Raw genomic sequence first — 26,475 nt, forward strand, 5'->3', positions numbered from 1 at the left:
AATAAAGACATTTAAACCTCCAAGCATTTTCCCATTGTAACAGCACCAACTAAGATTTATGAATGTGATGACACCTCAGACACAGTTTAGCAAACAGACACAGATGGCATAATTTAGGAAACAAACATAAAATATTTTGAGGCCTTGCTAATGGTGTTTATTTATATGTTTTTGTATGCTGTAATCTAGTAGGTATATTTGTGGTGAAAACTGTCATGTACAGTTCTACTAGATGCTGATGTATACAGTTCTACTAGCTTTTATGAAAAATAAATACCAATCCATTTTAGTGAATGGAGAAGTAGCTCTTAATTGAGCACTGCTTGAGCTTTACTGTTGAGTAGGGACTACTTCCAGTGGCAGACAACTCTGACGGCAACTATGAAGTACGTAATAATGCACAGTCTAGGGATGGGAGTCAAGGTCATTGAGCTCAGCTATCAGTGTGAAATAATCAGGATTCAAATTTTACATGGCTGACATTGTTTGATCACTCTAAGATAAAGAACATTACATTTGCTTACGTTTTGAATGCATCAGTAACAACTTAGTTACTGGTCAGTAACTTAGCCATTGTAAAAGAAATGGTGTGAAATATAATAATTTACACCACTGACTAAGTTGAAAATTTTGCTTGAAGTCTAGCCATATGAAGGCAGGTTAAGGACTGAATTAAATGCTGTGTTTATGAAGTGAGAGACTGAGGATGAGGAAACAAAATAATCTTGATGCATGGATCATGGAAAAAGGGAAATATAACCCCCATTTTCAAGAAGGGGAAAATGGATGACCCAGGGAATTACAGACCAGTCAGTCTCACCTCTGTGCCTGGCAAAATCTGGGAGCAGATTCTCCTGGAGGGCATGCTAAGGCACATGAAAATCAACAAGGTGCTTGGTGACAGCCAGCATGGCTTCACTAAGAGGAAATCCTGCCTGACCAATTTGGTGGCCTTCTATGATGGGGCTACAGAACTGATGGACAGGGGTAGAGCAGTTGATGTCATCTACCTGGACTTGTGTAAAGCGTCCCACATGAGATCCTTGTCTCTAAATTGGAGAGACATCTATTTGATGGATGGACCACTCAGTGAATAAAGAACTGGCTGGATGGCCGCACACAGAGTTGTGGTCAATGGCTCAATGTCCAGCTGGAGACCAGTAACGAGTGGTGTCCCTCAGGGATCGGTGTTGGGACCGGTCTTGTTCAACATCTTTGTCGCTGACGTGGACAGTGGGATTGAGTGCGCCCTCAGCAAGTTTGCCGATGACACCAAGCTGTGTGGTTTGGTTGATACGCTGGAGGGAAGGAATGCCATCCAGAGGGACCTTGACACGCTTGTGAGCTGGGCTGATGTCAGCCTTATGAAGTTCAACCATGCCAAGCGCAAGGTCCTACACCTGGGTGGGAGCAATCCCAGGCACAGCTACAGGCTGGGCAGAGAAGAGATTCAGAGCAACCCTGCAGAGAGGGACTTGGGGGTGTTGGTCAATGAGAAACTGAACGTGAGCCAGCTTCAGTGTGTGCTTGCAGCCCAGAAAGCCAACCATATCCTGGGCTGCATCAAAAGGAGCGTGACCAGCAGGTCAAAGGAGGTGATCCTGCCCCTTCACTCTGCTCTCATGAGACCTCACTTGGAGTATTGCGTGCAGTTCTGGTGTCCTCAACATAAAAAGGACATGGAAGTGTTGGAACAAGTCCAGAGCAGGGCCATGAGGATGATCAGGGGGCTGGAGCACCTCCTGTATGAAGACAGGCTGAGGAAGTTGGGGCTGTTCAGCCTGGGGAAGAGAAGGCTGCATGGAGACCTCATAGCAGCCTTCCAGTATCTGAAAGGGGCCTCCAGGGATGCTGGGGAGGGACTCTTCATTAGAGACTGTAGTGATAGGACAAGGGGTAATGGGTTAAAACTTAAACAGGTGAAGTTTAGACTGGGTATAAGGAGGAAATTCCTGTTAGAGTGGTGAGGCATTGGAATGGGTTGTCCAGGGAGGTTGTGAATGCTCCATCCCTGGCAGTGTTCAAGACCAGGTTGGACGAGGCCTTGGGTGATATGACTTAGCGTGAGGTGTCCCTGCCCATGGCAGGGGGGTTGGAAGTGGATGATCTTAGGGTCTTTTCCAACCCTAACTATTCTATGATTCTATGATTCTATGATATGATATTCCATGTGATGGCAATACTTTAGTGTCTTTGGAGTGCTTTAGGAAGCCAGGAAAATTTCCTTTAATCTCAAGATTAAGAACAGATTCTGGTTAAAATTAGTCAATTGGAAATCAGGCCAAGCATGTCTTGATGATTCAGTGATCTACTGAACATTCCTCCCTGCCAAATGATAGAGAACACCAAATGCAGAATCTAGATTGTAGCCACAAAATAGGAAAAAAGAGAGGAGAATTGGCAGTCTAAGTGTGAGATTGCCTTCCATATATGTTAACAGATAAATTTCTTAGGGATCTGTCTCGTTGCATAGGCTGACTGCGGATTTGGGCAAATGGCTTTTTCTGGCATCTAGTGATGAATTAAAAAGCACTTCTCCCTTGGGTGAACATTCCTTGTCTCTGAGCATACATAAGAAAAAGTGGCTTAGATTTATCTGTGGGTTTTTCTTCTGTGTGTTGTTAGGTGGCATCTGCGCATAATCATTTTGCTTTACATGAACTGCAAACTGTGCTGTGTAATTTAGTGAACACACCTGCCACGATGTGCTCTTGCTGCCAAAATCTTGAGCCAGCTGGACAGATTGCTTTATGTGGCATGATATAAATTGTCCTGAAAGTCTTACAAGGTTTTTTAAACTAATGCAAGGGAGGAGATCTCCTCCCTATTTGTAAAGCTGAGGGGTGAAAAATACTGCTTTGTTGCATAATTTAGCTGAGCTGGTCTAGGATGAGATAGGTGAAATGAGTACTGTCTCTTTGAAAGTACGTATGTCTGTTGAGAAAACAGAAACGTAACAGCTAGTAGTATTAAGGATGAGTGTGGGAAGTGGAGTTCTTTTGAAAAGACTGTTATACTCTTTCCTGTCTTAAAAGTTGAGGATGCTGGCAGCAGGACTGGACTTTCTTCTGCCTACCTGTGTACATCCTTGCTAGACAGTGCAATGCTGCTCTTTGAATTTGATCTTGACATCTTCACTAGGACAACGAAGTCAATCAACTGTATGTATATCTGTAGATATGATGTTCATGGATCCTAACATGAGCTGGAGCTATGACATACACACTGTGTCACATGGATTAAAGTGGGATATCCACACTGCCCTTTGGCTTAGCTCTCCTGCCCACCTGTGTCCTCCAACAGGATGGAGAGAAACACTGCATTGTGGAACTGGAGAAGACAGCAGGCATATGCTGGGCTACCATTATAGTGGCTAGTGGCTTCTCTGGCTCTGGAAGCCCAGTTATAAACTAGCTGGCCTTTGGCATCTTGAAGACATTAAAAAAGCTACTTCACAATGCCAGGAAGACAGGCAATGCCAAGTTCATAGAACAGTGGACTTAAGACTAAGGACAGAAGGCTTCCTGCAGTGTCCAAATGATTCTTCAGTGGATGAGGTGTAGGCTAGCTAGCATTCTCGACTCGATGTTGGTGTTACCAACAACAGTATATATTATTATCTTATCCAATGCAATATACCTACCAAATTGAACTCAGAAATAAATAAATCCAACATAACAACTTAAGCAGGTTGCTTTGCCAAGACTTGATTTGAAACAATATGGCTCGAGGCAGGAGGCTTGCTTCTGACATGTACATTTTTCTTTTGAGAATCTTACCCTTCTTTTGCTCCCCTTTGTAAGTCAGGAAGCAGTAGTGTTTTTCTGTCTTTAAGGAACAGCTGAGAGCCCTAAATGGAATGCGCTTGTATGCATGTCCTTATGACTGGTGATAGGGTTCAGATTAATCAGCTGTGGTTCTCCTTGGCATGGAAGGCCTCATGGGCAAGCGCCTTGAAGCACTCATTTTGTCAGACATACTAGATTCTTCGAAGATCTCTACAAAGCCATGTAAGAAATTACTTCCTTGACATAAACATCATCTCCTTGTTTCAGCTAGCTGAGAAAAAAACACCTCTCTCACTCTTCCCTGATTGGCACTTGTAGATTGTGTGTTATCTGCTTCTTTCCACACAGAATTTTGCTTTGCTTGTCTGGCCACAATGCAAGAGCATTTGAGGGTTGGATACTGCTGTCTAGTATCCAAAAAGCACTGTAAGTCTTAAAATCTCCTCATGAAAATGTTGCATAAGTGCCAGTGTTATCCTTTATTTTGTCAGGAATGTGTTTCCATCTTTGAGGGAGACTCAGGGTTTCCTTCACAAACATTGTGATCTGTCACTTGTAGTTTCTCATAGCCTCTTTTGAAAGGTTTTCAGTACATTCTCTAAGTACATCCAGCTTCTATCTCTGTATGGCATTAGTGCTATCTACCTACAACCATTTCTACAGCATCTTTATAAATTGTCTCCTGATTGTATGTATATATTAAACAAAACTGAAATGCAGTTTTATTTATTTAAGGGTGGTGAGGCCCAGGAATGGGTTGCCCAGGGAAGTTGTGAATGCTTCAGCCCTGGAGATGTTCAAGGCCAGGTTGGACAGAGCCTTGGGTGACATGGTTTAGTGTGAGGTGTCCCTGCCCATGGCAGGGCGGTTGAAACTTGATGATCTTAAGGTCCTTTCCAACCCTAACTGTTCTGTGATTCTATTTATTATTATGCAGTTGTATTTATTATTAATAATACAGAGATCTGTAACAGCTGCAAAGGATTGTGGAGAAGATCAGCCAGCATTAATCCATCATTAAAAAAAAAAAAAAAGAAAAATTATTTTGGGGTAACAAGCAACTGCCCTGGACCCCAGAACAGAAGTGCTGCAGCTTTGAGGGTTTACAGCCATCATTAAGCAGTGGTGCAGTCCAGTGATTGCCAGTATTGGACAACTGGAGTGTCCAAGGTGAAAAAGTATTTTACACTGAACTTGCAGCAAGTTATTTAACTGATCCCCAGGAGCTTTTAAGATATAGTGGAGTGCAGTCATAACTGTAATATCCTGAGATCATTGCAGCTGGGCAAGCCAACTGGTATTGGATTGTGAGACTTTAAGAAACGTCATTCAGAAGATGCAGCGTAACAAATGTACGATATTTTCCTTAGCCCCTTGTTCCTCACTCTAACGTGAGCATTCAGCTCATGATTGCCCCAGAGATGCAATGAACCAGGAGTTCAGATAAGATTGTATTACTTACAAGGCTTTTTTGCTGGTCTCTGTAAAAAGTTTACTGATACTTGTTCTAAGTGTGTTTTTCAGGAATTCAACATAACAGTATTCTGCTTGCTTATCACTTGATGATATTTCATACATTTTTTGTCTTCTTCAGTAGTAGACATAGTAGCTCTATTCCAGAACTTCGAGATTTCTTTTCACATTTATCTTGTTAAGAGCCTTTAACAAAGACAAAAATGCCTTTTCCTTTTTTTTTCCACAGGATACTATGGTGATGGTCTGAATGCTATCATTGTGTTTGCAGCATGCTTCTTGCCAGACAGCAGTCGAACTGATTACAACTATGTCATGGAAAATCTTTTCCTGTGAGTGATATGTGAGCAATGGCACAGAGTCTTTTGAGGTAGTACTCATAATTATGTAGTGAGAGATAACCTGTCTTTAATTAAGAGGTAATTTTGACCATTGGAAGGGGAGTCATCTGAATGACAAGAATAATAGTTTTAGATTAACTGTTCAATAGAGTATTATTTTAGTATTCTTTTCTTACTCACCATCCCAAATAAAGGCATATGTGTCAGGACCAAATCTGACTGCAGTATCTCCCTAGATGTCAAGGAATGTGCAGTATCTTCAGCTTCTTAGGCCTACAATCATTGCACTGTTTCACTAGTGATTTCCAGCCCTTTATAATAGTCAGCAGGTTCTTAGGCCACCAAACTGTTTTTCACTGTTTATTATATATTATCATATATATACATTATCACTGTATATAATATTTTTAATATATGTTGTAGCTGTCTTTAGGAGTCACAGGACCATTTTGTGATGGTAGTTTCAAAAATACAGAATAAATTACAGTTGCTGACACAAACAGCTCTTAAGTATTTTTCCTGACTCCAGCTGCTTCTGCTTCAGCTAAAAGTGTCAGAGGCCAGTTGAGTGGTACACGGATTTGGCCACATGAACCCAAATTTATGACAGCAAAATTACTGCTAATAGCAACTTGTTTTGACAGCCAGAAATTGTGTAGGCAGTACTCCCCTGAAGTGCCTCCAGCTATTTGTACTTACAGCTGTTAAAAAATCAATCCTTCCAGCATTTTCTATGCTAAAATCCAGTAAGTCATTTCTAAAGCCAGCAGAGGCCTAGCTTTCACCATTTGCAGCTCACCAAGAGCACAGGCCCAGTCTCCTTAAAACTCCACTTCTTGAAGGTGCATGGTTACAGTCAATGCCTTCAACATTGCGTCTATGTATGAAAAATGAGAGTGCTTTAGTTCCAAGTCAGACCACCTGCCAGTGTTTGTCTGGTAAAGGCTTTAAGAGCCCAGCATCATCCACAGTAATTGATTTACACAGTACCCAGTGATTCAGAGGGGAGGAGTTGCTACAGTGGCTTTGACTTTATAGCTAGGAACAAAGCTGAAGCTGAGAGTAACTGTGGCTGACATTTAATGGTTTTCTTTGACTTCACCCAAGACCCTTGTCGATAGGTAAAGCAAACGGTAAATGGACTTTGCAGAGAGAGCTTTTTCAAGTCTTAAGAGACTTTTCCACATCACTTGAGGACATTGCCAAAGACAACTTCATAACTTACTGTCTTTTTCTGGTGTAGCAGTGTAAGAGAGAGTTCAGGTTGGGTGTGAACCTTCAGCTTATGTTAAGGTTTATAGAGTGTTAGTTCTCTGTAAGACAAGGAAAAGGGAAAGCCAGATCACCCCTTTCTTTCAGTTGTAGGTCAGTGAATTGCATTGAAATAGAGGGAGTGCGACAGTTCACAACATACCTAACAACTTAGATACTTAAATATTTGAGAATTTTTTACTATTGAATTATATAGGGGTCTGGAGGAACCTGCAAATCATTAAATCTCTTCCCAATTTTTATACAGCATATTTCCAAGAGATAATCATGCACTTGCAGTATATATGACACCTCTAGTTTCTGATTAACAACTGTTTTCAATTGTTCCTCAGTTTTGCATTTACTTTCCCTTCTGGTTTCCCTGCATTTCCAGTTACCTTGTTCCTATTTGTTACCTTCCTAATCCTATAAAACTGTCTTTGAAAAGTTAGGTTTGAGACAAAACTGTTAAGACAGCGTCTTCTACAGCACTTGCAGATGATGCAGAACTACTCAGAACATTCTGCTGTTTCATTTGTGGCTGCCTGATACAGTCTAGAGATTTAAATATTTTTAAACGAATTGCAACCTGAAAGACTGTACTTTGAAAATCAAACACAGCACTTTTTGCTTTCAGAGTGAGTTAATTGTTCTAGTAAATAACAAAAAGTCTGTCCATCTTTTCAAATAATGAAGAAGTCACCTCATTGCCAAATAATAGAAAATTACCAGTTAGGTAAGGTTTGCAAGAGAGCTCAGCGTGCCTAAAATGGAAGATGATATGATTCATCCCACAGTGAATAAGAGCTGCTGAATGAAAGTGTGTGAGATAAGTGAGATCTCACTAAAAAAATAGCAGAGATATTTTGTTTTGTAATACTCCTCTTATACTTGATGAACAGTAGGCATGATTGTTCTTACTACAATTGATTGTTCATACTATTTGGAGGTCCCTTTGCACCTAGGCCAAACATAGATATTTTCAGACTGTTTCTATAACTGAAAGTCTTGTAGTGTTTTGAGAAATACTTATACACACTTTTCTGTATGTTTCAATGTCTAAATGTCTTTAAAGCACTAGATGTTATGTGGAAGGGCTAATTTCATAATCTGTCAAATAATCAGTAGGTTCAGTTAAATCAGGCTTTTTCCATCAGGACGGCCATACATCCCCCACTTTGATATTTCACCATTAGACATGAGCTTTTACAAGTGCATGCAAAGGCAGCGAATGCACAACTGCAGGGTGAGAAAGAGAGCAGTGAGAAGAATTGAGTAGTTATTTAGATAGGGGTTTATCAAATGCATGGAACTAGCCAGTTAATGTCTGCCTGCTTTACGTACAGGTAAAGTATCACTCTTGTTGGTGAGAAACAGATTTCCTACTATTCACCGAATTGCAGAACCATAGAATGGTTTGGGTTGGAAGGGACCTTAAGATCATCTCCAGCCCCCCTGCCATGGGCAGAGACATCTTCCACTACACCAGGTTTCTCTAAGCCTTGTCCAGCCTGGCCTTGAACACTTCCAGGGATGGAGCAGCCTCAGCTTCTCTGGCCAGTCTGTTCCAATGCCTCACCACCCTCACAGGGAAGAACTCCATCCTAATATCTTACCTAAATCTTCCCTTTTTCCATTTAAAGCCATTGCACCTTGTCTTGCCCCTCCATACCCTTGTAAAAAGCCCCTCTCCAGATTACCTGTAGTCCCCCTTTAGGTACTGGTCTCCCCTGAGCCTTCTTTTAAAGAAACTGCATTTAAGGAATTTAAGTGTCAGATTAGACTATGAGTCATTCCCATACACCTGTGAAAGGGGCCATTATGCTTAGGGAATAGAACTACCTTTTTTATTAAGCACACTCCAGCATTCAGGTTTTTAAGGTGTGACCCCTGATTTTTCACTGTAGTTTTTGCATAGACTTGCCTTCTTGGGATTGGATAGGACAGAGAACAATTTGACCATACCTGTGATAACAACTCCTAAATGGGGTTTGGACTACTGAGTGGAGCATCTGCATATGTAGTCCCGGACAAGAATTTAAAACTACCCTTTCATTTGACTAAGTACTGTGCTGTTTTAGGAGAGTCAAGAGCACTGTTCTATATGAATTATTGTTGCTGGCCTGGGGAGTTTAATGAGCGTTTGGAGTGTTTTGCTCACAAAATGAAGTGGTCATGGAGTGAGTGCTCTGTCACATCAGAAGGCAGGTTGATGGACAAGTTTTATTAGCCTTGAGATTCAAAGTATTTGTAGTTGTCACTCAGAGTCTCAGTAGCACTAGCGTGTGGATCACAGGAATCATAAACAAGTATCTTCTCCTCACCCGTATTTTTTCACTGAACAAACATATTTTTATTATTGTTGTTGTTACGCTCTTTACTGTGGGGGTGGTGAGGCACTGGCACAGGTTGCCCAGAGAAGTTGTGGCTGCCCCATCCCTGGAAGTGTTCAAGGCCGGGTTGGACGAGGCTTGGAGCAACCTGGTCTAGTGGAAGATGTCCCTGCCTGTGGCAGGGGATTGCAAGTAGATGATCTTTAAGGTCCCTTCCAACCCAAACCATTTCAGGGTTCTATGGTTCTATGGGTAATAGTGAAGTTTCTCAGCAATTAATTTCAGAAGTTCATGGAACTTTGCATAGTCCTGCCACACTCTCCCTTTCCTTAAATCTCTCACGATTTAATGCCCTATTAAGAAAAAGCAAAGTCACCTGTGAGATTTGAAAACTTACTATGAAACTCCACCTGTGTAAGGAAACTCCAGATTTCTGAAGATGCAGATAAGGTTGTGGTTTTCTAGTTATACGTCTACAGGTAACATGGTGACCAGTGCTAAATGTTTGCATTGGTTTAAAAGAAAAGTAAATGCTATCTTGTCATAAACTGCTTTTAGTCTGCCTTAACTTAGTCATAGCAGACTGATTTAGTTGGGGCTTAAATGGGTAATGTATAATATATGCTCACTTATTCCTGTACTTTCATCAGCTACGTAATCAGTACTTTAGAGCTTATGGTGGCTGAAGACTATATGATTGTCTACTTGAATGGAGCAACACCAAGAAGCAGGATGCCTGGACTGGGCTGGATGAAAAGATGTTACCAGATGATTGATCGACGGTGAGTAGTATTTTCCTTTCTGATCGGCATTATTGTAAATGCTGTCAATTTCTGTTACTCATTTCTAGGACAGTGTTCACTGTATATGATCTTCCTGTATTTTGTATGGATTTTTTAAAAAAATTATTTTTTACTTAGGTTACGGAAGAATTTGAAATCATTTATAATTGTTCATCCATCATGGTTTATCAGGACAATTCTGGCTGTGACACGACCTTTTATAAGGTATGTAATATATACCAGTGATTTTCTGTGTCCCTGAGAATATAGAAGCACCCTAAATCATCAGACATGCCTGTTAATCCTTCATAGAAGAATACTCATTTTCCAGTTCATGTTGGCATTTTGGCAGTTGAAGTTGACTTTCTTAAATGAAAAAAAAAGCAAACCCAAAAGTTATTTATACGAGTATCTAGTTGCAGGCATTATAGTCTGCAACTATTAAACCTATTGAAAACTATTAAAAACAAACTATATAAAATATTAAACCTCTATATTTATGCAGAACTTGGCATTCAGTCCCTTAAAGTTGTCTTTGTTCCAAGCCCAGCTAGAAGACATGTAGAAAAGCGATCTGCATGTAATGATGGTCACGTCATTAAAAAAAAATCCTGGCTACTGGACTAGACTAAGCTACAATTCTGCATTTGGAAAGGTAGTTGCTGCTTATACAAGAGGACTGCCAGCACCCTGAGCTGTTTGAATGCAAAGGAGTTCTGGCTTGAAAAAGAAAGGTTTAATGCCACCAAGAACAATGCTTTGATTAGTAAAAAAGCAAAGAAATGTTACAGACCCAGAAGATCTTAGAAGTTGTTGAAGATGATGAGCAAGTATGCAGTTGAAATCCTGAAATAGGCAGGAGCAGACTCACAGGTGTGAGAAAGAGTTGCTTCAGGCAAGAGAAGCAGCATCAACTATAGGAACCATAGAGTGAATAAGATACCTCAGAGTGGTCTGTCCCTAGGCTGCAGATGAGGAGACTGGAGGTGACTATTGCAGGGTGCTCTATCCTGACAGGGTAGCACTGGGATCTGGAAGCACAGGAGTTCTCCCATTGCTGTCAAAGTGCGACAGGCATAGTGTCATAAAGAACCTTCTACTTTTAGACATGGTGTCTTTAATACCAAGTAGAAAGTGACAATTAAAAATACCAGAGTAACAAGAAAACAGTACCTGGAATTGTCAGCAGTAATGATGGGGATTCACTGAGTTGCATTTGGTGTCTGAGGTGTTTCTGTTGGCATCCTATTTGCTCCCAGAGGAAAGGTAGACGCCAAAATTTAAAAAAATCATATATGCCACATCTGTTTCAGTTCATTAGTCATTTATTCATAATGACCATACTGAGCAGCAGTGACTAGAGATTTTGCATTGCCAAACAGGAGAAAAGTTCACTCTAAACCGTTTGGCGCAGCAAATCAGCAGTACAAAACTAAAAGCATTAGAGACCAGTTAAAGCGCTGTGTTTCAGCCAAGTAAGTCTGTACAAGAAGAAAGCAAAGTGCAAATCGGAGTTGAAAAAAAGGTGGGCAGGACACGCGGCCAATGTGACTCTTGTGGAAGATGACATAAGATATTTGAACCCTCACCAAGGACAGAGGAGCACTAAGAAAGCTGAGTAAAAAAACTCCACAAGGCATGAAAAGAGACAGCCAGTTCAGTAACAAGCAATGTAAGAAGATGGAAACCTGATTAGATTGCAGGCTGATGGCTGTAGCTTAGTTTGCTAGCCCCAAGCAGTTCACCAAACCACTGATGTGCACAGTGGGAATTTTAAAGTAAGAAATTAACTGGTCCCAAGGCAAGCAGAGATTTCAGTGAGGTAGCTAAACATGAGCAACATAATTCTAATTCCATTTCAGCTGAGATGTGGGACAAAACAGTAGGGACCAAGAAACTGAAAGACAACAGATTGGCAAGGGTCAGTCTTGTCACTGAGGGTGTGCTAGTCAATTCTACCTCAAAAACCTACCACCATTGGCAGCACACCTGAATCAATTACTCAGAAACCACACTGGTGCTGGAATTAATGGACACAGGAGAATCCTCAAGTGGAAGAATTTACCCTTGAAATATTTTAATTTTTTTTCTGATTTAGAAGTTTCTGATTGGTTTGCAGCTTGACAAGTTGGCAGTTTGGATGGTGCAAACTATGATCAGCATTTTTTATAAAGTGCTAACAATTATCTGTATGCTGTCATGGCTTTGATGAGACAGTTGTGGTTCATGCATCTTAAAAGGTGACCATTAAGCTTGCTCCAGTGCGTGTGCTTAGCGAAGTGAAGGTAATCTGTTACAGAGACAAATCAAAATGGATAAGCTTAAGTAACTATACACAGTACTTTCCTGTGTTCCTGTTTCAGCTGTCTCACTTTACCTTGTATGAGAAATAGGTATGGTAAGGCAAGGGGCAGAAACCTTGTGATCAGAGCTATTGCAGAGGCTTCATGTGATCTGGTCATATCCCCAAATCAGCAGTATATAGGAAGAACACATTCTGGTTTTCATGGCCTATACTTAAGAACTTTTACAGTCAATGTGCATTCATGTCACTATTACTGATATTAAAAGACTAAATACAACCAGAGCTGAATTTGGAAAATTGCTTTATGATCCAAATGAAAAAGATGGATTTCTCATAAGACCATACATATCATAGAATCATAGAATCATAAAATAGGGTTGGAAAGGACCTTAAGATCATCCACTTCCAACCCCCCTGCCGTGGGCAGGGACACCTCACACTAAACCATGTCACCAAAGGCTCTGTCCAGCCTGGCCTTGAACACCACCAGGGATGGAGCATTCACAGCTTCCCTGGGCAACCCATTCCAGTGCCTCACCACCCTCACAGTAAAGAACTTCTTCCTTATATCCAATCTAAACTTCACCCGTTTAAGTTTTAACCCATTACCTCTTGTCCTGTCACTACAGTCCCTAGTGAAGAGTCCCTCCCCAGCATTCTTATAGGCCCCCTTCAGATACTGGAAGGCTGCTATGAGGTCTCCACGCAGCCTTCTCTTCCCCAGGCTGAACAGCCCCAACTTCCTCAGCCTGTCTTCACACAGGAGGTGCTCCAGCCCCCTGATCATCCTCGTGGCCCTGCTCTGGACTTGTTCCAACACTTCCATGACCTTTTTTATGTTGAGGACACCAGAACTGCACGCAATACTCCAAGTGAGGTCTCATGAGAGCAGAGGGGCAGGATCACCTCCTTTGACCTGCTGGTCATGCTCCTTTTGATGCAGCCCAGGATACGGTTGGCTTTCTGGGCTGCAAGGGCACAATGAAGCCAGCTCATGTTCAGTTTCTCATCGACCAACACCCCCAAGTCCCTCTCTGCAGGGCTGCTCTGAATCTCTTCTCTGCCCAGCCTGTAGCTGTGCCTGGGATTGCTCCCACCCAGGTGTAGGACCTTGCCCTTGGCATGGTTGAACTTCATAAGGCTGACATCAGCCCAGCTCACAAGCGTGTCAAGGTCCCTCTGGATGGCATTTCTTCCCATGGTCTTGTGCACGTTGAGGTTTTTAAGATGGTCTTGAACCAGATCGTCTCCAACAGTGTGCCCAAGGTCTTCATTCTCAGTTTCATTGTATTTGATTGAGAATCAGTGTCAAACATAAATGCTAATTTGTCACAATCAGTTGATGTTAATTCATTATGACCACATGACGTGAATGCTTCCCATCTCTTTTTACATGTAAGTGTGCTGTAGGGGATTTCATTCTTCTCAAAATTTTAATACATCTCCTTCGAACTGTAGAATTAGTCACATTGCCTAGTATGTAAGCATTGCAATTCATAATTTTGTCCTAAATACTGTGATTTAGCCTAAGCAAGGAACAGCAAAAGTTTTACAATTGATTTTAGCCTTACTAGAACTCAGGTATGCTCATGATCAGCTGAACTTTATAATTGAAATATGAATAACAGAATGCCTAAATATTTAACACATTAATTATATGGATTTTTTAATACATCATAAAAGATACTTGAAGAAAAGTCACTTAACATGTTTTTTCTATGTTTCAGTTCTAAGTTCAGCAGTAAAATACAGTATGTCAACACATTGGCAGAGCTTCGTGAGATGATTCCAATGGAATACGTGCACATACCAGACAGTATTGTCAAGTAAGTGATGTACAGTAAGCATGTACTTGTTCTAATAGAAACTATTTCCAGAAACTAATAATAGTGTTTCACAGTCTGTAGAAAAACAGAAAACCCCTTCTTGGTATTGCTGTAAATATTTATGTATTGTTCCACAAAAATTCCACTGTCAAACTCAGAAGCAGGAAAACACTGTAGTGGAAGCACAAAACACAGTGTATACTCCTAGGGGAACCAGCACTTATGGGAAGAGGAAGATTTTGTACTGGAACAAATGATACTGTCAGCAAAATGAAGAAAAGCTTTCAGGCTCAGAGTCCCCCATCAACTCTATGTCTACATAATCCAAATCGGAACAAACTATTCCTCGCTAATCCAGAAAGAAGGTAGCAGAAAAGTTTAACTCTTCCATAGGAATCACCTGATAAAGAGACTTCTAGAATATTTTAACATCCCTAAGATTTTTCCATTCTCCATCCCTCCCTTCGTTCTTGCCTCTTTTCCTCTTTTGATTCCTGTTAACATTTTAATTTCTTACAGTCCTCTTTGATGCAGACCTTAATGTATGTAATGTAGGTCAGTGTTGTTTCTACTTACTTAATTTTTACTGTTACACTCTCTGTAGCAGTACACACATCTGTATTACACACTTGTTTTCTTCTCTGCAAACTGAAAACTGTTTGGTAAGTCCAGTCACCTTTCAGACCAAAGGTGAAGTGATCACAGCACCGGTACCAAAGAAACTTTAGGATTTAGAGCTTAAGAAATTTTAGGGAACTGCCTACTTCATGTCTTCAGCAGCCAGATGAGGTCATGATTATGCTGAATAAAAAAAAAATTGAAAGGTGACAAGTGTGTCACTGGTGGCAAACATTTTCAAGATGTTGTGATATGAAAATTTAGTGGGTGTTTGCATTCAGGGCACTGCTAGTGCTTATTCCCATGCCACAGGGAGAATAGCAGTGTTCAGCTGATAACTTCTGCTGCAAACTGAGAAAGATCCCTATATCAAAATAATATTCAGCTTTAGCTTCATAATTGCTCCTTTGGCAAGAACAAAAATACTGCCTATGGTCATGAGGAATCCCACCTGTAGAAAGTACATAGGGTTGCATCAGGATTTGGGTTTTGTGGTTATTTGATAGTTTTTACCAAAATGTAATACAATGTGCATGTTGTATCATATAAACTTGTACATCTTTTCTCTTCTTTCACCCACTCTTATCTTGTAAGGTATGATGAAGAGAGGTGTATTAAGAGAAGAATGAGGTAAAACTTGCTTTCTAGCCCATGCTGCTGCTCATAGTGGAGTGAATCTGTGTGACAGCCTTTCACCTGCAGGCAACCTCAACAGCTGAATGAGAGAGGACTTGCAATGATGTGGAGTCTTACTTTCCCCTTCAAGCTGTTGAGATCAGCCTCCCTTGCAAATAAAACTTACTGAACTGTAAATGTCCTTGACTTGACCCAGGCTGCAGCTAGTTTAATACTATCTGATAGAGCAACTGAATGCTTTCAGCTCTGTCCACCGGGTGTTCTTCCTATCCCTGCTGTCTTTATGTTTCTGCCTCCAAATAAGCTAAACAAGGAGTTACAAATTAAAGGTGGAATTGAGCACAGGGATAAAAGGTTTCGTACTTAAGAGATTTAGGGTCAGTGCATAATATTGGGTGCCTATTTTAGAAGCATGTACTATGTTCTTTGCTCTGCTATTGCTCTGCTTCTCTCACGCTCTGCTTGCTTCTTTGTTTCTTTATATCAATAACTTTAATTCATGCAGACTGGATGAAGAGCTGAGGGAAGCTTCAGAAGCAGCTAAGTAAGATAGCTTTCAGCTGGATGCTGGCATTATATTTACTTGTTTCACAGGAATAGATTGAATACAGTCTTACATTATGTGTTTGGTACAGCAGTCACCTTGTAGTTCCAGTTACTCTGTAAGTTGCCACTCTTGTGTATTGACTTCCCCTCTCACTGCAAGCAGCCTGCATTTGTATTGTTGGGTCTCAGTAAGGAAAAATCATACCCTTACATTATAAAAACCAGTTTTGCTAATTTCTATTGTTGTTTCTGTAGTCATGTGGAGAACTAAAATAAATTTTTTATTCCATTAAAATAGTTCATTAAACATTTTCTACCGTCCACCCATTATGTCAGATGATTCATGAAGTTTTTAGGAGGTAGTGCTTTTTAAAAATTATTTTCCACAATTTACTAAGCTAGGGATAGCTATTATACCTCATTTTCAGTTAAGGCAAACAACTTTACCTGTCTCTCCAGTGTTGGTTGGATAGGCCAGTGAATTAACACTTGATAATACTGTATTTTTTATGGTCACTTAATAAATCAGTATCAGCTGATGATCAAATACTAGAAACTCGTAACTCTGTGCTTTGACTTAAGGAAACAGAGGCAGTACACTGTGAAGTACCATAGAAACCCTTAACTGGAAGAATGCAATCCTTGACTTACTGAATAGAGCTTGGAAAGTATCCAGTGCACTTTTTTCACATGTGTTTTGTACACAAGATTCTGGAGAAGGTGTGTCTGTTGGTTCTAGTGTGACATTTTCCCTGCGGTTACTGTAACCAAAGATTCTGAGTTTTTGAGTTTCTCTTCAGTTTCCTTCCTTTAGCTTGTGCACTTCAGAATTTTCATTTTACCACTTCTCCTTTGTTGTGTTTTTTTTTAAAGTTTCTCCTTTTGCAATACACATTTTCCTCCAGTTCTCCTGAGATTAGCTTTTAAAATGACATCTTTGTCACTGACATGGACAGTGGGATTGAGTGCGCCCTCAGCAAGTTTGCCGATGACACCAAGCTGTGTGGTTCAGTTGATACGCTGGAGGGAAGGAATGCCATCCAGAGGGACCTTGACACGCTTGTGAGCTGGGCTGATGTCAGCCTTATGAAGTTCAACCATGCCAAGTGCAAGGTCCTACACCTGGGTCACAGCAATCCCAGGCACAGCTGCAGGTTGGGCAGAGAAGAGATTCAGAGCAGCCCTGCACAGGAGGACTTGGGGGTGTTGGTTGATGAGAAAATGAACATGAGCTGGCTTCATTGTGCCCTTGCAGCCCAGAAAGCCAACCGTATCCTGGGCTGCATCAAAAGGAGCATGACCAGCAGGTCAAAGGAGGTGATCCTGCCCCTCTGCTCTCATGAGACCTCACTTGGAGTATTGCGTGCAGTTCTGGTGTCCTCAACATAAAAAAGGACATGGAAGTGTTGGAACAAGTCCAGAGCAGGGCCACGAGGATGATCAGGGGACTGGAGCACCTCCTGCGTGAAGACAGGCTGAGAAAGTTGGGGCTATTCAGCCTGGGGAAGAGAAGGCTGCTTGGAAACCTCATAGCAGCCTTCCAGTATCTGAAAAGGGCCTATAGGAATGCTGGAGAGGGATTCTTCATTAGAGACTGTAGTGTCAGGACAAGGGGTAACGGGTTAAAACTTAAACAGGGGAAGTTCAGATTGAATATAAGAAGGAAATTCTTTCCTGTTCGGGTGGTGAGGCACTGGAATAGGTTGCCCAGGGAGGTTGTGAATGCTCCATCCCTGGCAGTGTTCAAGGCCAGGTTGGACGAGGCCTTGGGTGATATGATTTAGCATAAGGTGTCCCTGCCCACGGCAGGGGGGGTGGAACTAGATGATCTTAAGGTCCTTTCCAACCCTAATTATTCTATGATTCTATGACCACAAATACCGAAAAACACTGACCGCTGCTTTTTGATTGTAGCAGTTAGACTGCCTCAGAAGCAATAAATTCACATTAAGTCCCTGACCCTATGGTGAGGGGTTGGAACTAGACAATCTTAAGGTCTTTTCCAGCCCTAACTATTCTGTGATTCTATGATAAGTATTTATCTGATACCATTTGAATATTTTATTAAACAAAAGAGTCTCACCCAACCTTGAAATGCAACTTCAATCCTTTCTATTCAAACATTTTCAAATATATTGTAGTAATGACGGTGAAAACTCTCAGAAGAAAGCTTTCTTGTTACTCCATTCATTTAAAAGAGTGCAGGCTGCAGCATAGCAAATGAAAGGGGAACTAAATACTCATATTAGGCATCACTGATTATTGTTATCATTGGATGTATGAAGTCGCTGTAGTGCATTTCCCTTTGCCAACTTAAAGAAATAGCTTAAAAAAATTATTACTCAAACTAGTTTGTATTGCAGGCAGTAAGATCACTACGTTCCTATCAGTAGCATTTGTGTGTTTGTGCTGTCAAAGCTACTCATTAGTTATTACATCAAAAAAAATTGATGTCATATTTAAAAAGAGAAAAAAATAAGCAGAGAAGAAATGTTTACTACTACTTCTTTTTCCTTGTACCCAGAACTAGCTGCCTTTCAAATGATCCAGAAATCACTTCAGTGGAGCAAGAGTAAGAATTTATGCCTAATATTGTCATTATATTTTAACAATATAATTGTCAATATAATTGTCATTATATTTTAACATTATTTTGCCACCATGCTGCTATAAACAGAGGCTGGGTAGGATCCATAAAGCTTTTTTTTGGAGACCTAAATGCTTTTGTAGTTATTTTCAGGAACTTGATTCAACATATGCACACAGAAAAAGCACTGAAGTAAGCTTTATTACATTTTAATTGCAGATGTGATTAAAGTGTCCTCGACCATTTCCAAGCAGAGACAGATAGAATTTTTAGCCTGAGGATAGTCAGGTTAAGTTATGTGCAAAACAGGTAGAAAAAGTGCAATATGCATCCATGCATTATCCTCAATTAAAAGTAAAGTGGTAAACATGCCATTCTCATTCAGAGATTAAAAAGTCTTTTATTTTACTTTAATTCCTGGGTTGTGCTCTTCATTTTTTCCTCTTTGCTTTTGTGGTTCTCAGCCTTTTTCATTGTTATTTCCCTGATTAAATCTCCAGTATCTTTATGTCTCTTCCTTTCAAAGTTGGACTGGTTTCCATGGAAACGGGAATGTGTCAGTCCTCTAGCATGCTGTTCTTCCATCTGATACCATAACTGAAGCACACAAATGGAAAACTCTGCACTGTTCTTACTGTGCATCAGAGAGGGTGTAGCTGTGGTGTGTCACAGTTGCTAGAACAGCATGTCAGGAGGACTAGTCATTGCAGCAGTGCGTTTATTCCTGGCCAGTGTACACCATGCGGGAGTGACTGGGGACTTTGTTGTCCCTACCCATCTGACTGGTATGTAGAAATACACTGGAATATTGTTCAGGAAATAAAATATAGCAAAACAGACTCCTCAGTAAAAGATTACATCAGTAATATGAGTACTAATAAGCAGGCAAATAATGAGCAGTACATGTGGCAAAGAGATGCATAAACAAAATGTAGCTTTTCTTTTCACATTTTTTAAATAAATTTCTACTCTAGTAAGCTATCACATAGGTACAAGACATAGGTTAGAACCATAAGCTAAATTTTGGCTTGAACAATTTTCTTTTTCTTTTCTCAAAAGAGAAGCTGGGCAGCAAGAAGAAATATGAGAAGAGAATTTATATTTGGCTTAAATATGCATAAATATGAATCTGTCTTCGGAAGTGGCAGTAATTTTCCTGTGGTCATATAGCTCATTTATTGTGTCATTTCTTCAGGAAGTAGGATTCCCCATGTAAATGCCCCCATAAAGATAATAGCAGCTATATGTAGATTTCTCTACTGTATGCTTTCTATGGAAACCTCTCTGGAGTCTGCACTCCTCTTAAGTTTGCTTCTGTTGGTTTTTTTCATATCTATTCCAAAGGCTTTTATCTATTGTTATGCTATTGTCGTCGTTCAAGTTCTTGCACTTCCTCATGACTTGGTAAAAAGAAAAAAATCATTATGAAGTAATTCATAGTAAAAGAACCCTGTGTGTTCTGTAACAGTTCATAGATATTTGATTTAAATAGTTAACTAGTATTCTGTGATGACTCCTTATTTTAAAGAATGCTTCTAATGTATTTGATCACATGTGTTTTGTACTAAATGGCAAAACCATACTTTTACAAACATTTTGAGGGGCACCCATATCTTGCCACACTGTGTGTCATTCCACCAGTGGAACTTCCCACATCTGGTGTCTATTTCAGATTGAAATTACTGGGAATGTAGTTATTCAATTTCAATTAAAATGTTACAGATCTTATTAAGTTGTATATTTTGCATATACAGTAGATGGGATGTGTGTAAATTATTTGACACCAATACATTTAAGTGAGAGATGAGGATGCTCAGGATTGGGGAAATGACTAGCTGCATATTTCACAGCACTGATTTCTTTTGTTGTTGTTGTTCTTCTGTGTTTGTTTGTGTTTTTTTTGGTTTTGTCTTTAATATATAGCATTGACATGACCCTGAAATAAAAAGCATCGTTGCCACACATCTGAAGAAGAGGTTTTGCTTGGATTTTCTCACCCAGACACCTGTGACCATGGTGTACAGCAGGGAGTTTTGGTTAATTTTGTTTGTTTTATCATTCTTCCGTGTCATTCAGCAATTCAAGACCACCAGAAGGAGCAATCCTGTTGCCATGGAAACAGCAGAATTTGGGGCCTGTGTTGTCATCAGAAATGGAGTTTTCATTAGGAAAGCTGTATTGTCTAGCGCTGGTTTCAATGTGTGTGCAATTTCTGTTTAAAGGGATACCATTTTAACAACAGTGTGCCTCATCAACAAATCAGTAGAGGATACGGATTTTTTTTCATTTTTGCCTTCAGCATATTAATGTTTATGCGTAGCAGAACAGAATAGTTATTGTTATAATAAATTCTAGCTTGGTTGTGTCACAGAGCAGCAGCAACTTTGTTATTCAAGAATAATTCTAGAAATGATGCAGGACTTTCTTGAATTTGTTTCTTGCTGTCTGGAAAGTCTTTCTGTGTTCATTTAACTCTAATGACTTTTTTTATTTCGTCACAGAAAAGACATATTAAATAAAATAATAATTAGTGATAGTATTTCAGAGTAACTGAAATTAATTTTATTTTAATAATTTAGTTAAATATCTTTATTTTAGTTTTTATAGAAGCAGCTAATCCTGTAAATGATTGTCATATATTCTAAAAGCCCTGCAGTATTAATTTGAAGTTGTTTTCTAAATCTGCTTTTCTAAATTATTTTTTTTTTAAGTTACAAGTCTTTGAGTGGCATCCTCACTCCGATTGTAAAGGCTATTAATGCTATGAATATGAAACAACTACTTAGTATTTTCTTCTAACAACTGAAGATTAAATGTATAAATGTACAATTGGGAGTCACATTCATTTGTTAGGAACAGATGTCCAAGTAGTATTCAGAATGTATCTAACATAAAACCCCCAAGTATTACAATGCAGTTTATTGTCATGTCACAGAATACAACAGTGAAAACATGAAATTAAGAAAAACGCTGTTTCCTGTTTGCTGTGGTCCTGTGTACTGGCACAAAAGACACTGCAGTAAGTCCTTACAGTCACGGGAAAATAATTGCAGTCTTGACCATTCTTTTGCAAGAGACAGCAAATTAATTGTTGAATAAATTCCTCTTGTCTGCTTTAAAATGACAAGAGCCAAGAATACAGCTAATGCTTTGTCTTCCCCTTAGTGAGCACACACACGTGCACTTCCCAAACCTGCGACTCATCTGCCTTTTGGGATGCCCTAATAGAATTAATAGTGTTATTCAGTCTTTGAAATACTATGTTCACAAGATTCTCATATACCCTAGAATTATATCTGTGGATTTTTTACTTTGTAAATACATCTAAGGTAAATAAGACCTTAGACATATAAATTCAATATAATTTGCACCTTCTTTTTATGTGTGCACTTATTCCACTCCTGCTTCCAGTCCAGAATTATTAATGAAAGAGAAGACAAGCAAAAGTTTTCTTGGGGATTAAAGTTTAAGCAAAAGGCAGGACAGCGTGAGCCTTGTATTTTTTTCAGTAGGATCTAAAATTAGAGTGAAAATTGTATTTGGTCCTTTATTGAAAAGATTAATATTTTTGTTCTGTGATTTGCACATTTCTATCTCTGTCAGTTTGTATCTTGTGTTTGCTAGTCTGTAGGCAATGAAGGCATCATCATTGTGTGCACAGTTATTCAGCTACTGTAGTGAAGATACTAACAAAATTGTCAGAAAGGCAAGAAGTTGCCAAATGCTTTCTTATCTGCTGGCATCAAAACTGAAATACCTGCACTTCTGCAGTCATTGCTCTATACTGACAGGTATACACTGTCACAGTAGCTAGCCTACTGTATTGCATCTTTCTGTCAGTTCCTGTTACTTTTCACAGAGGAAAGGCCTAATCCTGTGACTGTTGCTGCTGCTCTATAACCTTGCCCTGAACTAGGATCTGGCAGGTCCCACCTTTTCTCAGATATTTGAAACTTGGCTTGTGTCTGCCTTAGAAAAGTGCTGTCATTTAGTATTATTGGGGATAATGTTTTATGTACAGATTAATATTTGTATTAACTTCCAGATGCTAATTAAGGTTCACCTAACTCTAAACAATTACAAGCATTTAGTAGCATGAAGTCACATCTTCTGTAGACCTGTAGTTTAAGCCACCTAGAATGAGCCAGATGACTTGTGTTATGCTGTAGGTGAGAGAAAGTGTTAGCTAAAAGAGAAGTTCACCACAAAGCAGAAGTTCAGCACAAATCTTCATGCACTCTTCGAGACCTAAGTGGGGTATATGAGATTTGTGTTCTTAGTGCTGGATGTCAGCTCAGAAGTGAGTTTAATTCTAAAGGCTTTGTGTGAAATTACTAAACAGCAAAGCTATACATGGATTAATGTGATTAGTATGAGTGGACTAATAGTGGCAGCCTGAGACAGAAGGAATTTGTTTAAACCAGATGTCACGTTAAAACAAAATGGTGCATCAATGTGTTGGTGCAAAAAATGATTGCAAGAACAAGGTGTGGTTATCTTTGCTTATTAATATATTTTGAAAATTTTTTTAATGTTATGATATGGCAATTCTATATTATACTAACAATAGTGTGTCAATAAATCAGTAGTTAGTTGGAAGAGGAATATAGTACATATAACTGCACAGATACAAGCTTTTATATAAAAGGGTTTTTTCTACTGTCTATCAGTGCTGAGATGAAATATAAATTAATAGTTGCGCTTTTTGTTTGTTCGTTAAAAGACCTATGCTGACTTATACATTAAGCAATACAAGGATATCTAATATCATTGTATGCGTGTATATCCATATGAATCAGAAATAAAGAACTGCAACCCACCACTGGAAGTATTTCCTTTCAGCTCCAACTTTCTTTATTCCCTGGGTGCATGGAAACACTTGACCGTTTCGAATCACGGTTCTTTGCTTAGTTACAAGTATTTTTTGAATTCCCATTCCCTACCTGTCCTTCCAAAAATTGAAACTGAGTCAGTTCTGTGTCTCATATTTCTGTCTACCTCCTTGTATTCAAATCCCTGCTGTGCTGGTGCTAGCAAGCAGTATTGTTCCTAAAAGAATGCAGGGGTAGCTTTTTTAATTGCTCTCTAATTTGTGCCTCTGCTGTTATCTAGAAATCTAATGCATAGTAAGTCTTGCTACATCTGATATGGTAGAAAACAGAAGCCATGGGGCAGGAACAGATTGAAACCATCTTACTGACTGCAGTGAAGGAAGGCATCAGAACTGGTCAATGTTCAGTCCTATCACCTATCTGGTATTGTGTGCCCACTCCTGTCCCAGTCTACATCTGTGTCAAATGGGTCAATTTATGTTTCCACTACTTTAAGTAAACGTGGCTGGCTTCTGGACAGCTAACCTGGAGCATTGGCTGGTGAAACAATAAATGTGAACTGAAAGGGGATAACCTATGGCTTCTTAATTCCACCCACCTCAAGCAACAGTATGAATGCTCCTAGACCTTTTCAGTACAAAGAACTTAGATTAAACTAACCTTTCATGCTTATTGAAGGTAGTCTCCTGGGCTTTTGATAGGTTTGAAGATTCATCAGGTCATAAGGGTTGGTAATTCAGGGCTTAAATTGTGCCTTGGAAGCAGACTTAATTATGGCCATGTCATACAAAAGAAGTGCTGCTAGATTTCAGGAATCTTAAATTGCCTTTAGATTTTTATTATCCTTCTCCAGGTCCTTCCAATATCATTTGATTACAGTTTAAATGTTTGTTAGTTGATCTCCAGTGTGCAGTAATATGTGATCATTTGTACCCTAAATCTCAGGGACTGGAATGGCTATGCTGATATCTAGCCATACAGTACTGTAGCTGGGAGAGCTGTAGGTCATCTTAATGCCAGCAGTTGTAATGGGAGATCACATATCTTTCTTACCTTCTGTGTACCTCGCCACCTGGCAATTTATGTCTTCCAGTAATGTGACTAATGTTTTCAGAGTGTTGATAAATGGCTTTTGTAGCTGGGAACAGTGGTGCAGTAGACACAGCTATTTACAAAAGGAGAAGCTGAAAATGCAAATAAAGAATAACATAGAAGCCTTATTTTCAAAAAAGAAGATTCTAGTATATTGACTGTTGACATCCTCCTGTTCTGCGATAGTCTCTAAGTAGACCATTTTCTTGGGACATCTTAACATTTTTCTCAAGAAAAAAAGGTGTAAAAAGGTATAAAAGCACTTAAACTCGATGTTCTGCTCATTTGCTGTTTCTTCAGGAGTAGATAAAAAAAAAATCTTATAGATTTTCAGTGAAGGGTTGTCATTAAATAAATTTTCAGTACAGTTCAGTTGCGTAAAATAAAGTCTATCAACAAAGCGGAAATCCATTGCTATGCAGTAAGTTAGTATTATCACTCATTTCCCAGCAGTGTTAATTTTATGCCTTCCTGCTTCTCCAAGATTTATATTCCTCTTAGCTCGGTCTTTAGAGCTAAAGCAGAAATTAATGGCCTGGATTGTTTTCTGTGTGGGAGAACTAGTTTTACAAGCTGAATGCAAGACACTATGAAAGGAGACCATACTTACAACATCTCAATGTAAGTTGATCCCGTCTGCTCACACCTTTCCTCTCATAGGCTTCATTCACTCATGCAGTCGCATGCGTATGTTCAAAAGCACCAGGACATGTATTCCCAGGATGACCTGACCATGAACAGTTGCTGGCAGCATAAAGGACAAGAGCTGCTGGCTACCAAGTCCTCGTTGTGGTTCTTGTCTTTTTTCCTGCAGATAGCAAACCGGTTTTGTAGGGTGATGATTTTGAGTTCTTCATACAATTCAGGAGTCTATGGGTCTAATGCCCTAACATTAGCTACTAGTCTGTGAACAGTCTTGGAAGTAAATGACAGCTCCAGACAATGAGCTTTATTTTGTTTGGGATGACCAGCTGTGACCTCAGCAGTGGGCTGCTGCAGAAAAAAAAGTGCACTGTGTCTCTCATACAGTATCTAGTCTGTCAGAAAGTCTGGTGAATCTAGGATTGTCAAGACACACTGTTCAAAGGAATTAAAGTCAGGTGAAGAAATAAAAAGCATAAGCTCACTTCCAAATATTATCTGTTCATCCAAGTCACAACTTGCTACGAAATAGAAGCAGTTAAAAGAAAGTTCAAATCAGAAATGTCAGAACCTTATATTCTTGCTTCTCTATTATGTACTTCACTAGGCAGCAAGCAAAGCAGCCTACAGCAATAGCAGGAAAATAATTCACAGAGTATCTTCCCATACTGCTCCCTGAAGCCAGGTGTGTAAAGCAGGCTCCTTCTATGAGAGAGTGACTCATAAAATGCTGTGCTGGCTTTATATGACAAACCTGTGTTAAGCCATCAAGACTGCAGAAGTTCACGTCTGTCTTCATCCCTTTGAAGTATCACAGGATCACAGTATGCTAGAGATTGGAAGGGACCTCAGAAGATCACCTAGTCCAATCCCGCTGCTGGAGCAGGAACACCTAGATGATGTTACACAGGAATGTGTCCAGGTGAGTTTTGAATGTCTCCAGGGAAGGATACTCCACAACCTCCCTGGGCAGCCTCTTCCAGTGTTCCGTCACCCTCACTGAGAAGAAGTTTCTTGTCAAGTTTAAGTGGAACCTCTTGTGTTCCAGTTTGTACCCATTACCCCTTGTCCTATCATTGTTTGCCACTGAGTAGAGCCTGGCTCCATCCTCGTGACACTCCCCCTTAATATATTTATATACACTAATAAGGTCACCCCTCAATCTCCTCTTCTCTAAACTATAGAGACCCAGCTCTCTCAGTCTTTCCTCATAAGGGAGATGCTCCACTCCCTTAATCATCTTAGTTGCCCTGCGCTGGACTCTCTCCAGCAGCTCCCTGTCCTTCTTGGGCTGAGGGGCCCAGAACTGCACACAATATTCCAGATGCGGTCTCACCAGGGCAGAGTAGAGGGGAAGGAGGACCTCTCTCGACCTACTAACCACCCCCCTTCTAGTACACCCCAGGATGCCATTGGCCTTCTT

General features: G+C 39.9%; 1 protein-coding gene across 7 annotated transcripts in view; it reads left to right on the top strand.

Annotated features, from left to right (window-relative positions):
* PRUNE2 (prune homolog 2 with BCH domain) overlaps positions 1–26,475 on the top strand; it is a 144,248-nt gene that overhangs the window by 112,923 nt on the left and 4,850 nt on the right. For 2 of the 7 annotated variants that reach the window (XM_057402136.1, XM_057402143.1), the window contains 8 exons: positions 5,491–5,593; positions 9,837–9,968; positions 10,107–10,193; positions 14,001–14,099; positions 15,312–15,347; positions 15,859–15,897; positions 18,424–18,471; positions 20,410–20,986. In XM_057402136.1, the coding sequence (XP_057258119.1) occupies positions 5,491–5,593; positions 9,837–9,968; positions 10,107–10,193; positions 14,001–14,099; positions 15,312–15,347; positions 15,859–15,897; positions 18,424–18,471; positions 20,410–20,431 (566 nt within the window). In that variant the 3' untranslated portion in view covers positions 20,432–20,986. Of the gene's footprint in view, positions 1–5,490; positions 5,594–9,836; positions 9,969–10,106; positions 10,194–14,000; positions 14,100–15,311; positions 15,348–15,858; positions 15,898–18,423; positions 18,472–20,409; positions 20,987–26,475 lie in introns of those variants that run through there. The other 5 variants (XM_057402140.1, XM_057402139.1, XM_057402141.1 and 2 more) reach the window with 5 other exon arrangements.

The sequence above is a fragment of the Pezoporus wallicus genome, unplaced genomic scaffold (genome assembly GCF_028554395.1).
Source record: "Pezoporus wallicus isolate ANWC-B61680 ecotype Strahan unplaced genomic scaffold, APGP_CSIRO_Pwel_v1 contig_6275, whole genome shotgun sequence".
NCBI classification, from domain to species: domain Eukaryota; kingdom Metazoa; phylum Chordata; class Aves; order Psittaciformes; family Psittacidae; genus Pezoporus; species Pezoporus wallicus.